This window comes from Pseudopipra pipra, chromosome 7, assembly GCF_036250125.1.
Source record: "Pseudopipra pipra isolate bDixPip1 chromosome 7, bDixPip1.hap1, whole genome shotgun sequence".
Lineage (NCBI taxonomy): Eukaryota > Metazoa > Chordata > Aves > Passeriformes > Pipridae > Pseudopipra > Pseudopipra pipra.
In genome coordinates this window covers 5,362,326-5,378,836 of record NC_087555.1, presented here as the reverse complement: position 1 = coordinate 5,378,836, position 16,511 = coordinate 5,362,326, and the positions used below count along the sequence as shown (strand labels likewise).

The 16,511-nt window shown below is 40.6% G+C and overlaps 1 protein-coding gene across 1 annotated transcript; it reads left to right on the top strand.

Annotated features, from left to right (window-relative positions):
* The first annotated feature begins 27 nt into the window (after positions 1-27).
* On the top strand, positions 28-16,366 carry ACADL (acyl-CoA dehydrogenase long chain). Its single transcript, XM_064661960.1, has 11 exons — positions 28-157; positions 2,287-2,448; positions 4,898-5,035; positions 5,476-5,640; positions 6,567-6,633; positions 7,894-8,058; positions 8,699-8,800; positions 10,021-10,134; positions 12,218-12,345; positions 14,434-14,520; positions 15,777-16,366. The coding sequence occupies exons 1-11, from the start codon at positions 84-86 to the stop codon at positions 15,868-15,870; spliced, it is 1,296 nt and encodes a 431-aa protein (XP_064518030.1). The 5' UTR covers positions 28-83; the 3' UTR covers positions 15,871-16,366.
* The last annotated feature ends 145 nt before the right edge of the window (positions 16,367-16,511 follow it).

Here is a 16,511-nt window from a genome sequence, read left to right as displayed (position 1 = left end):
AACATTGCGCCGCGGCTCGGACCGCCCCCGCCGCCCACACTCGCGGCGGTGCCGCCCTGCGCTGCCCCGCCCTGTCCCGTAAGATGGCGGCGCGGTTGCTTCGCTTATGCTCGGCTCTGCGGGTCCCCGGCTGCCGGCCCTTCTCTGCCCGGGCCAGGTGAGCGCGGCCGGCCGTGGGGCCTGGGGAATCCCGCCGGGGAGCACCGCGAGGGCGGGTGGAAGGGCGCCCCGAGTTTGGGCTCCTTAGAGAGCGCGGTGTGTGTCTTTGCCCATCTACGTGGGGGGGCGTGTATGTGGGTTGATGGGGCCGTATAGCCGTGTGTGCACACATTCTGTATGCATACGTGTATGTGGCGGCTGTGCGCATCCGTGTGCGTTCGGAGGGGTGTGGATGCGTGTGCTCTGTACGTATGGCGGGAGGGTTGCAGGCACTGTCTGTGTATATAAAGGCGTATGTGTATGTGTGCGGCGGTCCTCCCTTTGCAGGAGGCAGCTGGGGCTGGGCGAGCCCCCTGAGCCCGGCGGGTCCGGAATCCCCCCGAGCCGGGCGGGTCCGGGAGCCCCAGCGCATCGCCGTGATATCCCGACCTTTGCTCCACTTCCCGGCCCGGCCTGGGGACAGCGAGTCCCGTGCTGGGGACAGCGAGTCCCGTGCTGGGGACAGCGGGTCCCGTGCTGGGGACAGCGGGTCCCGTGCTGGGGACAGCGGGTCCCGTGCTGGGGACAGCGGGTCCCGTGCTGGGGACAGCGGGTCCCGTGCTGGGGACAGCGGGTCCCGTGCTGGGGACAGCGGGTCCCGTGCTGGCAGCAGGTGACGGCTGGGCGCGTCGTTGCCCGGGCACACCATTCCTCCGTGGCATCAGGCGCTCGGGTCGGGGAAGGGGGCAGAAGGGCAGGAGTGCGATCACACCTTCCCCGGCCTTGGAGTTGTCTTTCCTAGGGCTTTGGTTGGCATAAGGGATCAGCCAGGCCCTTCCCCTGTGTGACATGCAGGGTGTGAGCCATAATTAAACATAAGGGGGGGGCTTAAAGAAAGCTCAACATCATCTTAAACAGCGTTAAAAATAAGGTGGAGCTTTTGGGAGTCACTGTGTGCCTAGCTTTGGGGGTACAAAGTACTCAAGTTGCTATATCCATTTTTTTACAAATACGATTAGAAATAAATAGAGTGCGTGTTTCTGGGGTGTTTAATCCTTTGCACTGGGAGAGCCTGAGTAACTACATGTGGCAGTAAATAAAGACTTTTGTCTCAATAACAGAGTAAATAAGTGTGGGCTCAGCTGAATTTTGCGGGACTACACACAGTTGCTGTGCTGAGGAACTGAGGAGAGATTAACAAAATAGTTTGAGAAAGGAACAGTGAATGCCTTTTCCATTTACTACAGCTCAGCTCTACTTAAAATTTCTGATGTTTTATGGCAATAAAATAAAAACAGGTAAAAGAATCCAATGCACAAATATAAATCGAATTTTCATTTCAGCCTTCAAGTAATATGTCATCCTTTATGTTCTAAACCCCTACAAAAGCTTTATAAACCCTTCCTTGTTATTTCATAATTATACTTTTCTTGTGAGGTTTCTACTACTGACACCACTGTTCCAGTTTTTATTTTTTTGTTAAAGCAGCATTTTATTTTTATGTATGTTTTTATCAGAGTTTTGTGAAGATCGGCCTTCCCGCACAACAAAAATACCGAGATTTAGAATGATTTAGAAAGTATTACTTTCAAGGTTAAGTATATGTGATAATGCAGAATACAGTACATCCTTTGGAGCATGCAAATCCACCCTGCGCTCACTTTTATTTTGAGTATGTGAATTTTCAGCGTCATGGGTTTGCAAGTTTGGGGCTTTTGGGGAGGCATGTACAGAATGAACAAAATTCACCAAAAAAGTTCACTTGTTCATAAAGCTATTCCTTCAGTTTAAAATGAGCTGAATTGCATTTTGGAGGTTGTGTGGCAGGGGGAGAGAGAGGGCAGCGATGATTTTTAGCATCTTTAATAAACAGAAACTTTATTATTTTAGCTATATATGTATTATTATTGTTTTTAATTTATTTGAAGTGTTAAGGACAAGCTAGTCTGGCCATACCTCCTTTAACAGCTCACTGAAGTGCAGTGTCTGTTAGGTCTTTGTATTTATCGTGCGTATCCTTTGGACCTAACAGCATGCCAGAGTTGGGATGTGAACCTGTGTTTAGCAACACAGGTGTTTCCTCTCTTTTAATGTAAACATAAATAGAGTGCCTGTGCCCTAACAGATGCTTTCATTTGTCTTTCTTAGTCCTCTGCAAACTGAAGAACATGGCACAAAGCGCCTGGAACCATCTTCTGCTAAAACTTTGATGGATATAGGCACTCGGAGAATCTTCTCATCAGAGCATGACATCTTCAGGGAGAGTGCCAGGAAGTTCTTTCAGGAAGAAGTGCTGCCTTTTCACGCAGAGTAAGATAACCTCTTAAACATTTTGTTTTGCCAAATGATATGCATTTTTTTCCCCAAAAAATGCTTTTTGCAGTGTGACTCTTTATATGACAAGATAAACAGGTTATTAGTTTTCGTTTACAAGCTTTGTATTTCAAATTTAGTGAATTAAAACAAACCTGTGAAAATCACGCGTGAAGAAAAATCACACATAATCAAAATTCGCCACATCCTCTGAGCTCCAGTGTAGGCAGTGTGGCATCCTCAGCTTAGGCCTACGAGCAAACATGCAGTTTGCAAGAGTTGCAGCAAAGTATTCCTGCTTTGTAGGATTAACTCTGACACCAGTGTCTTGGGTGGAGTTAGGGGACAGTTCAGTTCCCATGGGGCTGATGTAACTAAAAAAGGCATTCATCTTGTGTCTAGGTTACATTGCAGTAGATTTTGTAACAACATACAAGTTCACATAGCATGGTAAGGTGAATTATGTATTACCAAGAAACTTGCACAAAACATCTTTGTTTAAATTTCTGTAACTTTTACTTCTGTGGAAATATGGGACAGAGTAGAAGTGTTGTAATTCCACTGAACTAGAGCTGGAGGGTAGTTTTAGCCCTTATTTTATTTATATCCACTCAAGTTATAGTTGGGGAAAGAAAAGAAATTAAGTGAGGATTAAGTGGTTCTGAACTGAAAGTGTTAAGCTTCAGTAATATCTTAAGCAATTTCTACTTTACTTGAAGTGAAAACAGTGGGGGGTAGTGAAGGGCTTATTCTGAAATTGCCCTGCTAGGTGAATGTCCTGATACAGCTCACAATTGAGTGGGTGGAATATTGTGGCTCTGGGGCAAGAATGAACAGCAGGAGGCAATGGAAAGGACTTAAAGAAGGGTTGGTGGCAGCTAGTTTTTTTATCCTCAAACCACAGCCTTGTAGTAGTATGCTGTGCTCTTCCATTGTGCACTTACATTCTGTCCACAAAACCAGACATTTTCCCTCGTCTGTTGTTAGGCTTGTGGTGCAGTTTGTAAACAGGTACTGGGTCTGCTTGAGGTTACTGAAGATCCTGTTTGCTGTCGTGCTGACGCAGGGGTTTCTTAGAGAGGCTGGAACAAGTTGAAATTTTGTTCTTGCATCACTTCAGTGACTGATGAACTGATCTGTTCTCACACCTTTCAAGTAAACAAGGAGGCTTCAGGCACAGTATATTAATTGTCTGGGCTGATGTGAAAAGCCAAATGTGGCATCAGTGAATGCAATTGTGGATTATTGTGAGGAGGTGAAGCTCTGGCGATGGGTGAAGTAGAGACAGGAATGGCCCTGAAAGCGAGGGGAGGGGTGAAGCAAAGGTGGTCAAGAGAGATTTGTGTAAGATTTCCAGTGTAGGAGCAAAAGCTCTGGAATGGAGCTTAAACACTAGAAAGCTTAAATACTGGAACAGGTTGCCCAGAGAAGCTGTGAACACTCATCCCTAGAAGTGTCCAAGGCCAGGTTGGATGGGGCTCTGATCAACCTGGTCTAGTGGAAGATGTCCCTGCCCATGGCAGGGGGTTGGAACAAGATGACCTTTAAGGTCCCTTCCAACCCAAACCATTCTGTGATTCTGTGATGCTATTCTATATGTAGGATAAGATACTTGATTAACTGTGGGAGAAGAGATGTGATACAGCTCTGCTGCACTCAGGTGTGTCAGAGGAATGTCTCCGATGTAATCTGTCTATCATATAATTTTAAAATTGTGGTTTTAAAGAAAAAGACATTAAAAAAACCACCTGGACCATTAATGGCTATCCAACTTTCTACTGAGTTGGCAAATCCCATTAAGAGGAACTATTTTTCTAAGATTGAGGGATTCCCATGGTGTTAAAGTTTGCAAACTGTCAGCAGCTAAGCCTCAACTCTATCTGTTTACACAGACTTGAAACTACCTTAAAGCAGTAATTTCACAAAATACAGTAATGAGTTGTTCTGAGTGCACAGGGACCGATTTTTATATAAAAGTGACTAATATGAAGGCATTTTGGTTCTGATAAAGCAATTCTCATTGGCTGAGTGGAAGTCTTTCACAAAAGATACTGATGTGTTATACTCATTTTGTACTGGGGAAAATGGAATGTCGTGAAGATAAAGACCTGCTTGTAATTATCCAGATGGTTGTGGCTAAATCTCCTAAATACCAGTCTGGTATAACAGTCATAACAAGTCTTAATGAAATTCCTGTCAGGTTACATGTTGGAAGCAGGAGTTCAAACTTGTTTTACAGTTGGTGCCCCTGTAATGCCAGTGGCATTTGTGGACTTGAAGATTAGAAAACCTGTGATTAATCCACTGCTTCTTGGCTGTGAAACTTAGTTGTGTGTGTACCCTCACACTGTGTGTTGGTGTTCCAGTGTGAAGCAGCAGCCATGACAAATAAACAGTAGCATGTGGGGATTTAATGTGTGGCCTTGTTCTTGTGTTCATTTTGCAGATGGGAGAAGAATGGCCAAGTGAGCAGGGAGCTCTGGGAAAAGGCTGGACAGCAGGGTTTGCTGGGTGTTGCTATTGCTGAAAAACATGGAGGCATCGGAGCGGATATTCTCTCTTCAGCCATTGTCTGGGAGGAGCAGTGAGTACTTGATGCTTCAGGAAGTATTTCAGTGATGACTATTTTTTTTTCCATGAGTTGTCCTCATTATGTTTGCTTACAGAAAATGGAGTTCTCTTTCTTGTGGAAAGGTTAGTTTACACATATGTAAATCCCTCTTTTTTTAAATATTCCAGATCACTGAGTAACAAGTGTCGTGCTCCACTGGCTGGGGAAAGTATCTTTTTAGCCTGGTACCCATTTGGCTGTGAAAGTACATTCTATAAATAAGGGTACCAGTGCCTTAAATAATGGTACAAGTATCTTAATGAAATTCCTGTCAGAAGCTCAGAGTCTCTGAGACTTCTGTGTAGTGGGATTTTCCTCATTGTTGCATTTGTGTTGTAATGATGTAGAGTTCAGTGTTTTAAGTCTTTGTAGTACTTCTTCCTGAACTTCCCCCCGCCTCTTTTTTTTCCCAGAATGTACGTTAACTGTACAGGCCCAGGGTTCAGCCTTCATTCAGATATTGTCATGCCCTACATTGCAAACTATGGCTCTGAAGAACAGATTAAACGCTTTATCCCCCAAATGGTTGCAGGCAAGTGCATTGGAGCTATCGCCATGACAGAACCTGGGGCTGGCAGGTAAGCCAAATATTAAAACAATTGTCTCAAATTATGTGCTTTCTATCGATTTATCAGTGAAAAACATTCTGAGCCTCCTGGTTTATATGGACACCTTAGTGATTAGACTATCCTACATTAGGTAGGACCTTGAAAAACCTGTTATAGATTACTACATCTTTGTCATTTCAAGGTATTAGCTCTGAGTATGTTTCTGTATCATCCTGCTATGGGCAAATATGCTTTGTATTTACTTTTGCAATATAAATTTATAGTTACCAACTTGCTTGTCATGTGAGCATACTTTTAATATGAAACATAGGAGAAAATTACATACCTTGGTAAAGAAGACTTGACTTTACTATTAGCTTTTGTTGTGGAACAGAGCACCCTATTTTCTTTTCTCTGAATCCTTCCAGAGAAATACTCCTCCTTGCCCATCATTATTGAATGGCAGCCAGTACGTGTTTGGAGTAGTCAGAGCTGGCTAGTTTCCAAAACAGAGAGGGACAGATGAAGAGCAAAACCTGTTGGTGTCATGCTTCTACAAATGGTGGATGTGGCCCATGGCTTTTCGCAGAGCCTTCTGATCAGGACTGAGCCTGCTTAGAGGATGTGGTTTTGTCTGGCATTTGTCATTTAAAGCATATTGGTGTGAGGGGATGCTGACCCATGCTTGTATTACACCACCTCCCACAAGCAGAGATGGGAAAATGGGACCTTGTGCTCCTGTATGATTGCATAGATTTATCATCCTTTTCCACAGCGTGTTTGTGGTTCTGTGTTACACTCAGCTGTTTCATTGTGTTTCACTATCCTCATCTGTTTTCACTGAGCCCATGCCTGGATGATATAAAATCTACCTTATTTTGTACTGGGTAGAATTCAAGATAAAAATTGCAGCTTCCAGAATGGTTTCTTGAAGGACCTTTTGAATTTTGTTTCAGTGACTTGCAGGGAGTACGGACATATGCGAAAAAAGATGGAAGTGACTGGATTCTTAATGGGAGTAAGGTGAGTGCACAGACATACATGCTGCTCATAGGCTTTGGGAACTGAATGCATCCAGTACAGTGCACCAGGGTGTGCACCACAATTAGGATCTCCTCCCAGTCCCTTCGCTTTTGGTTTGGGTTTTTTGGTGTGGGTTATGTTGTGGGTGTTGTTTTTTTTTTTCTCAGTTACTTTTTTTTTTAATAGATCTTAAGATGTTTTGTTACTGGCAGTTTACAGACCAGTTTATGGGAGGGCTTGTTCAGATTATTTTTGTAGCTTTTAAGTAACGCTATCAAAAGGGCTGTTCGCTCTTAAACTGTGAATAAAAGGGGAAAAAAGGTGCTGCACAGTATAAGCAGGACCAAGGCTGGTTTTTAATACTGAGGTTTAAAAATAAAATATATGCAATACTACTTGTGAAATCTTCTGTGGCCTGAGTAAATACATGTTTTGCCACAATGCAAGCTTCATAATCTTTATTCAGGAGCTTGCTGGTCATGTTAGCAGAAAAAAAAAGAAAACCAGCTGTATCAGATGCTCTGTGTGTGTTGTAAAGCTGTTGCAAAGCATTAACCTCTTCTTTCATTGCCGCAGTAAAAAAGCAAGAAGGCAGGAATAGCATTGAAATAGAATGTGGGTTCAGCAGGGCTTTTTTTTTTTAAAGCTGTGAAATGTCTTAATCTTCTTATGTACCCCTGCTGATAACATAGACTGATGGAGACTTCTGGCCTTAGCAGAATGGCAGTGATGAGAGTGTGTGCAAGCGAATATGTATGTACAGGTGCTCAAAAGGAGATCATGCTGTTCATTTGAAGCCAAGCAGGACAAGAAGCTCATTTCTTTTGCTAGAGTTAAGATGGATCCATTTGGCAGGTCCATGAGTCATTCTACGGGATTATAGTAAGCAGTAGTGACAAGAAGTCATTGATAATTTTGTGCATTATACCTTGCTGATTTAATTTGTAGACAAGAGAATCTCTGTGTTCATTTAATATCTACATTTGATACTGTATTCTTCTTTATCATGGGATAGAAAAAGAAACAGATGTGTGCATTCTGTGACTTGACACTTCTGCCCCACACAATACTTCTCAAACTAGTGTCTGCCTTGTTCCAAAACACTTAATTGAGAAACCTTAAAATTCTGGACGCTTGAACCTTGCCTTTTGGTTCACCTGCGAAAGTGTCAGTGTAATTTTGCTTTCTGCTACTTGATGATCTCTCCTAACTTCTCTCCACATAGTCCATGGCTTTATTCCAAGTTGCCTTTTTTTACAGGTATTCATCACTAATGGTTGGATGAGTGATGTTGTGATCGTGGTTGCGGTTACAGACCGGGAGGCCCGATCCCCTGCTCATGGGATCAGCCTTTTTCTGGTGGAGAATGGAACAAAAGGTTTCATCAAAGGACGCAAGCTGAACAAAATTGGCCTGAAAGCTCAAGTGAGTTCATACGACCCCTAATGTAATAGACTTGGAGGAAGCCTAAACCACTTAATGCCTAGCAATGACCAAATAAATATAAGATGGAACTGTGGTTTTATTCTAGTTGTTAGACTTTAGAGCACAACCATGCAGAGTATGTCTGCTCATTTTGCCTATGGAAGTCTGAAATGTGGTCTGCAAGGAGACGCTGAGGAAGCTGGGTTTGTTCCCTCTGAAGGAGCCTGGAAGGACAGGCTGTAGAGATGGTGGAACCAGGTTCTTTGTGGTGCAAAGTGAAAGGAAAAGTTACAACTTATGCAAATGACATAAGTTACATTAAGGAAAATTCTAAGTAGGTATTAGGAAAAAAAATCCACCATGGAAGTGGTCAGGTAGTGGCACAGGGGCCCAGAAAGGTCATGGAACCTTCATCTTTGGAGCTTTGGAACGCACAAATAGGACAAGGCCCTCAGCTGATTGTTTTTCTGGAGCTGCTTTGAATAGGAGATAAACTAGATGACCTCTAGTCATTCTAGCCTAAACAATTCTATAATTTTGTGTTAAAGTGTACAATAACAAGAAAAAAATAGGGCAAAAGAAGTGTAATGAAGAGATTACAATGTTAGACTATCAACTGTTGTGTTTCAAATCCTCTTAGGACACGGCAGAGCTGTTTTTCGAAGATGTGCGGTTGCCAGCCAGTGCCTTGCTTGGAAAAGAGAACAAAGGCTTCTACTATCTGATGGCAGAGCTCCCTCAGGTAAGAGGAATGTGAGTGCTTGCTGTCTGTGGGAAGAATACAAAGACAATTTTTGTCACTTAGTCTTGAAGTTTATGTATTGTGAGGAGTCACCTTGGACTCTGAAGCAGGATGTCTGTAGGCAATGTTGTGTTGATGCTGCTGCTTTTTAACTGAACTATGCAGTGCTAGAAGTGCAATTCTTTGGGCATTTTAAAAACGTTGATATCTACGAGGTCAAAGCCATATCTATTAATTTTAATCTTTTAATCAACAACATAGCTATTGAAGAACCTGAGGGTAGTGTATTAAACGGAACATACCACAGTTTCCTTTTGTACTTTTACTATGGAACCACTTTGGTTAGTAAATTAAATATAGCTTAGAGGTCTCTGATGCATTTGGCATTCTCTTTAAAAAAGAAACAAGCACTGCTGTTCTAGCTCTTCCACCAGTAGAAGCATATTAAAGATATATGGAACTCTGTTCATATTACAAAGTGAAAAAATCATTTAGCTGCCAAAATACCTTGCTAGTTACGACTTAGTTTATGAAGTTTTGGAACTATTTGGGAGGACAAAGAAGCAATGTAGTTTTTCAAAATGTGACTGTGCTTTGTCAAAACTATGACTTTGTATTTGTCTCATCTGGTAGAGATCACATTTATTTAATTTTATACTGTCAGTAAATACAAAACCTGATCAAAAAATATACATTACAGCTTTAAAGAAATAGATACACTCATGAACAGATTCAGCGTAATCATCAGATGATTTCAGTGATGCCAGAAGCAATTGTTCTGCACTTAGTTTTTGGTTTTCACCATGTTATGAGGAAGGAAAAACTAGCTGGTTTTGTAGGCTTTGTTTTTTCTAGAGTTATCCTATTGAAATTGTCAAATATAGTTGTTACTTAGACTGAACAGTGAAAACCAATAACAGAAACAGAATTTGATGTGAATTTTTCAGTCAGTAAGAGTCCTGTGGTTGATTTGTGGCTAGTTTTTGAGTCATCGCGATAGAGCACTACCCTGTCTTAAGACCTAAAAGTGAGCTTTAGGCAGCAAGGTGTTCGTCCCACTCACTAATTTCAGTAATGCAATGTTGTCTGGTTGGATATTTTGTGTGACTTCTGCCTCCCCTCTCTTAATGAACAATACTGAACATCTGTGTCCCGACTGTGCATCTAGTGTGGAGAAATGTAGGATAACTCAACTGAATCACATAATTTGTGTCCAAAAGGAAAGACTTCTAATTGCTGATATGGCTCTTGCTGGCTGTGAATTCATGTTTGAAGAAACAAGAAATTATGTGAGGCAAAGAAAAGCTTTTGGGAAGACAATTGCACACTTGCAGGTGAGTTTGAACTGAGAGACTTGTATACAAATTCCAGTGTATGCTTCCTGTACATCTGTGTATGTGAAATAGTGAACAAATCAAAATTTTGAAAGGATTATTTTCACAGGTTTCACGTTTGGACTGTGTTGTTGCCTCTGTGCCTATCATTCATTTTTGAAAAGCAAAATAATCAAAAAAACAGCACCAGAAAAGCCTTAGTGTATGTATTTTATGACTGAGGTAAATGCCTCCAAGCAATGCTGCTTTTGGAAGGGAAATATTTAGCCAGGAACTATACTGGCTCTTTGCTGCTGCGAAGAACAATTCCCGTGTTGCTCTTAGGCTTGCATTTTACTGCCAGAGGTCCATCACACCTGCATGTGTTTCTGTATCTGCCCAGAATCCTGGAGACTGCCTGTGCAGGCACTGTGTTCCTCTGCACACAGAGCATTGCAGAGAAATGGCATTAGAGGCTGGTGCTGGTGGGGACTCCCAGCAGTGTTCTTGCTGCCCAGGTGCTGCAGAGGTGCTTGTGTTGTTTTTGTTGGCTTTATGGGTGTTGTAACGAGATTCTTCAGCCAGCAGCAAGTTGGGTGTTTGTGTGACTGCCTGTAAAACTGTTGGATTATGCTCTGTGGGCAAACCTCACTCCTGACAGGGGTAGGTAACTGTGTTTTGAGACGTTTGTGCCTGCGCTCTTTAGCTGCAGTTATAAAACAGATGTTGCTTTGTGCAGGATTGTGATATTACAGTTTTCCTGAAAACCACATTAGTGGTTAGGGCTGAAGCAGACCAAGCTCCTGCATGTTGGGTTTATAGGATAGAAGTGACTCATACCAGTTAAGGATGTTGGCTGCCTCATTTTTAATATACTTTTGAAATAATTAACAACAACAAAAAAAAATCCATTTCTGTGTCTTGGGACTTCCTTTGTCAAAATCAAATCTTTAGTTGTGAAGGGCACCAGAACTGGGCCCTTTGGAGGCTGGAATGCCAGGTATCTCTCAGGAGACTATGATCTTTGTTTCTAAAGTTAACATTCAGGAATCCATAATTTCAGATGGAATTTAGTATGAGCACCATGCAACTTTAACACAGAAAAAATACATTTTACCTTTTTTTAATGTAGGTAAGGGATGATTCTTATTTGTATTAGCTCAGTATGCAGAGCTCTCCAAAATAATTTCCTTTTTTTAGGCTAGGCCACTGCCAACCACCTCATAAAGTGTATTATTTTTGCAAAATAATACATTTCTGCTTATCTCTTCAGTTTCCTTTTTTTGTTGCTGCTGGCTAGAGCATGCATATAATAAATAATCCTTTCTATTAGAGCTCTGCCTTGGCTAATTTATTTACTCATGCTGTTTGAAATCAAATCTTATCTTTGTAATAGTAGACTGGTCTGGTATATTTGAAGCAAGATGATCTTTTTTTTTAATACAGTTCTAGAACTGAGCTTAGAAAGAACTTTTGTTATTGGCTGATATTTTTATCCTCTCCCTACCAGACTTACAAGGAGATGGTCTGAAGCTTGCCTGGTCTGGTTTTAATACCCTTATGATGGATTTTTCCTCTTCTATCTAGAAACTCTTTTCCAATGTGACAGAACTAAGTGCTGAAAAGCTTTCTGCTGATCTAAAATTTCTTTTATTTTTTGCTTATGTCTCTTTGCATGTGACTGAAATTCTTAGGAATTTAATGCTTAGGAAAGCATTAAATAGATGGTGAAATGTTGTTGTTAATTGGGGAAATCCGTGGCTCTACAGAGTGAAAAGACATTTCCCCACAAGAGGGAACACCCAGAGCCTCCTGTTCTGTGCTCCCTAGGAATTTGTTTGCCAGGCTCTATGGCTTTTTCTCTTAAATGCATGTTTTGAGTTGACCTTGAGAAGTAAAGGGCAGTAATTCTCTCTAATAAGACTGGTGAAGACATAATTGTACGGACAGTAAGGTATCTTCTGGTGTACAGAGCCAAAGTTGTTTGAAATAGTGATTTCTAACAGAAATACTTCTGGAAAATGCTTCATTTTCTACTTAAAGTGTTAAACTGTACTACTTCTGTTCTCTTTCCTCTGCCCCTTCTATCCAATTCCAAAACCAGACGATACAGCACAAGTTGGCAGAAATAAAAACGCAAATTTGTGTGGCCCGAGCCTTCATGGACAACTGTTTGCAGCTCCACGCGGATAAACGCCTGGACTCTGCCACAGCTTCTATGGCAAAGTATTGGTATGTAGTTACAGTCCTTTGGAAGTGTTACTTGCATGATCTTGCCAGGAATCTAGTGATAAAAACACTGAGCTGTTAAGATCTAATGAAAAGATAAAATTACTGCCTGATTAAAGCAACATTGTCAGCTTCTGATAGAGACCACTAGCTTTAACTTTACTCATGTGCTCAGCAAAAATGTTAGTTACATTGAAAACCAGTGTTGGTTAAACAGATCAATTTCAAAATAAAGACATGCTTTTGAAATAGGCTTCTATTAATAACAAGGTCAGGATTCAGCTTTAGCTTCAAATATGTGTGAGTTCTCCATTGGTATTTAGACAAAGTTTACATTTTACTGTAGCAAATTGTTGTTCAATGTTTGTTGGGTTCAGCAGTTTTCTGGTTTTTTTGTTTGTTTTGTTTTTAATGGGGTATGAGGCTTGTTTTGCCTTTTTTTTAAAAAAAAAAAAGCAAAATTGGAATATATTTGAAGCTCTATGATACTTTTTAGTCAATGTTACTTAGCAATTGCTGTTTGGTGCAGCCAGTTTTCAAAGCTGTCTGGTTTTGGGAAGAAATAGTTGGCTACGGCTGTCGCTGTAACTGAGACTAAACAGTGCTTTCCTTTGTTGTTCAGAACTGCTCCTCCCTCATCCTGTACTTGGTGGTGTTATCTGTTAACTTAGGTTTAACCAGAGAAATCTGGACAAGTGGAAACATCTAAGATAGTGGCACATGAATTTGGATAGTTTGAGTTTGCTTGCAAACTCAAGAGGGGAGAAAAACGCACAAACGAACAAATAATTTTATGGAAGATGCACAGATTTACTGGTTTTAGGCTTTTAAAACTAAGTATAGAGGAAACGAGCAGAGAATGCTGAGGGGATCCAGAGAGAATATTTACAGTAGAAGGAAGGATTTTGATAGAGTGCTATTCCTGGCACTGATTACCTAGAAGTATCAAGTACATAAGCAGAGGCATTCAGTTTTGAGGAGGAGGAAACAACTAGTGCCAGCTCAGATACGCAAACTTACTTCATCAACGAATTGCCCAAAGCAAGGCATTTGAAACTCCCTCACTTTCCCAAACTGTTTAGCATCATGATTTTTGTGGATTTCCCCTTTCACTAGTGGAGTCCCTGTGGCTCCCTTCCATAAAATTTCTTAAATGGTCTAGAAAATACTTGAATATAAAATTGCTTTATTCCCTAGTGTGTCAGGAGACTCTGTCCAGTTAATTTTGCTTCAAACCTTTGGTATAGTCAGTGATATGACTTCAAGCTTTGAAGGATTTTAAAATGTGGTTTGTGCATCTCTTTTCTTACATCTAGAGAAACGTCTGATGGGTTGTTTGGAGGGGTTTTTTTGTGGTGAGAGGTTGTGTAACATGCCTAAATTAATTTGGGAAAATATATAGGAAAGACAGTTGCAGTAACTCACTGCTGCAGATTTAAAGTTGGTATAATAAACTGTAAGGATTTCACTGAATGAAGGGATGGTTTGGAGAAAAGGACTCCTACATTCTTCCATGAGAAGCAATTGACTTGAGTTGTCATTTTTGTTCCTTCTGTTGCCACTCTGAAAGCTGTATGCTTAGAAAGTGGTTTTTTTATGTCTTGTAACTTTGGCTTGAGCTTCCAGTGCAGTTAAAATTTATTTTGCTGTTAAGTCCATATTTTACAGGGATCAAATCCCAGAAGAATTACAGTACTTTTTAGAATTGAAGATTCTAAAATTTATGAGGAAATGTAGTTATCCCCAGGGGATGGTTATGCTCAAAGAGCATCCTGGTGTGTTGCTAGTGGGAATGGGTGGGGGGGAAGCCTGATTTGCTCTTAATTTCTGGCAAAGCTGAGGGGTTTGGTAAGAAGAGAGACTGTATCTGTGTGCTTCACAAAAGGAATCTCTTGGCCTGTGAGAAAGGTGAACAAGCCTGAATGTTTTGAAACCTTTCCTTCTCTGAAAGCTGTTTGATAAAGAGAATACATTAAATTGAACAGTATTTATTTCTTACTAGTCATGTTATGTTTTTGGCTTAATATATCTCTCGTAATGTTTCACAGCATAACATCCTTCTAAAAACAAATTTCTTTTTGTCCTTTTAAGGTGTTCTGATCTCCAAAACAGCATAGCTACTCAGTGTGTGCAAATGCATGGAGGATGGGGGTACATGTGGGAGTATCCAATTGCAAAGTAAGTGTAACATTTCAGACTTGCATGATGAAAGATTACCAGCAAAGTCAAATGAGGCACTTCCTTTATGTCTCCGTATCAGTTGTTTAGTGTTAGTAGTGATTTACTGTTCCTTTTCTCATCGTCTTTATTGAAAGGCAATCTACTGTATGGATGTCTGCAAGAAAGGTTTGTTTTGATTCTCCAAATAACTCTTAAGCTGTTCAGCAATTACCTGTTTTTTTCACAAAATAGGAGTGAGTTTTTTGGAGGAAAATATTAATTGAAAAAAGGAGAGAAGCAAAACCGTAAAAACAAAAATGAGAGGAGCTAGTTTTTATATTTTATCTGAAATTAATGCATATGTATGAAGAAAAGAAAATGTTGATACAGTCTAAGTCTTGTATAATGCCACAGGATATCAACTTGCTGAATCAAGGGCATGCTGGGCTACACTCAGCTTTTTTACACCTTTTAAAATGAAAAGCTAAGAGATTTCTATGCAGAAAGAAGAATTTGCCATTCCTAATTTTTTGCTGACTTTATGAATTTAGAGACAGGAAGTTTTTGTCTGTTTCCTTGTGCATTATCTGTGAAGGTTGTGTACCATTAGTGCCATTTGCCACAGTAAGAGGTTTTGATGCTGATTTTATTAAAAACAAACAAACAAAACCAACCAACCAAACAAAAAAAAACAAAACAAAAACACCCCAAAACAACAAAGAGGGTAGAAGTAGCAAAACAAGGACTGCTGTGCAGTTGTCATAAATAGATAAACTATTCTTTTTAATTAGTAGGTTTAGATTTTTTTTTTAATTCATTAAAGAGTATAAAATATTGCTTTAAAATAACTTGTTTCTGGGTGTTTTCAGTGAATGTAATTTGTGAGTGTTCTGCAGCCTATCTTACCAAAGGAAGGCCAGCAAGTCTTGATCAGGGTGTCCTCAAATCCTTGCTTATCTGTGTGTGCAGTAGTTGCCCATACAGGGTTTTATTATCAGCATGGTCCAGCAACATGCATGTTTCCAGGGAATGCCTCATATAGTGAAACAGAATTAGGAGACTCCTGGTTGGGTTCACAGCACTTTGCAAAGTTATAATATTTTAGGCAGTTAAAGCCTCTAGGAAAAGATGAACCTCTTTAACAACAGGAATTGCGTTTAAAAAGAGGGATCTTCAAAGATGAAACAACTGTTTTTCTTTTGATTGTATGTCCATTCCGAGGAGGTGTTTTTAATCTTTCCTTGCTTTGTTTTGTTTTTCCCCCCCCTCCACAGAGCTTTTGTGGACGCCCGTGTTCAGCCAATCTATGGTGGTACCAACGAAATAATGAAAGAACTTATTGCTAGAGACATTGTCAGTGACAAGTAGGGCAGATGCTTACTACTTTGGAGAGTCTCAGAGAATCCTTTTATATATTAATATATGGCATAAAATCAGGCATCAGAATGTAAGGTAAATAAATTTGGTGTATCATATTCTTTAAATGAAGTGACACTTAAAAAAAAGAACAACTAGTAACACCAGTGTGCTCATATGCAGGATATCTAATATCTAATGAACTTTAAATGTTTTTGGACAACACGGAGTACTCTGTGTTTCAAGATTTTTGAATCCAGCCGTCACTTTTCAGAATCATATTTCCAGAGGAGTCATATTCTTAACTAATAAACAAAATTAAATGTTAATGTAACTTTGAATTTGTATTTCCCCTTGAGAACTTGAAACTTTCGCTATTGTTGCTATACACCTGCTCACTGCACAGCAGCCGCCCGCTGTGCAGCTGACCCTTATGTTTACATCTAACCCGGAATGCCTTATTTTAATTAGTTTGTTCAAATAAACGTAATAAAGCATTTCTATGCAATCTCATGCTTGTCTGCGTTACTTCAAAGCCCGAGGGGGAACCGGGCTGCTTGCTCCCTGCCCGTGTTCACCTCAGGGTGCTGAGGGGGAGTTCGGAGGGAGGGAACATAATGCCGGTGAACGTGTTTTTCTTTTATTGGCATAAT

What these genes read in the sequence shown, in the direction of transcription:
- ACADL (XM_064661960.1), top strand. Translation starts at nt 84, where the DNA reads ATGGCGGCGCGGTTGCTTCGCTTATGCTCGGCTCTGCGGGTCCCCGGC. An exon ending in AAATTGGCCTGAAAGCTCAA is followed by an intron (nt 8,059 to 8,698) that starts GTGAGTTCATAC and finishes AAATCCTCTTAG; the next exon opens with GACACGGCAGAGCTGTTTTT. An exon ending in AGACAATTGCACACTTGCAG is followed by an intron (nt 10,135 to 12,217) that starts GTGAGTTTGAAC and finishes TTCCAAAACCAG; the next exon opens with ACGATACAGCACAAGTTGGC.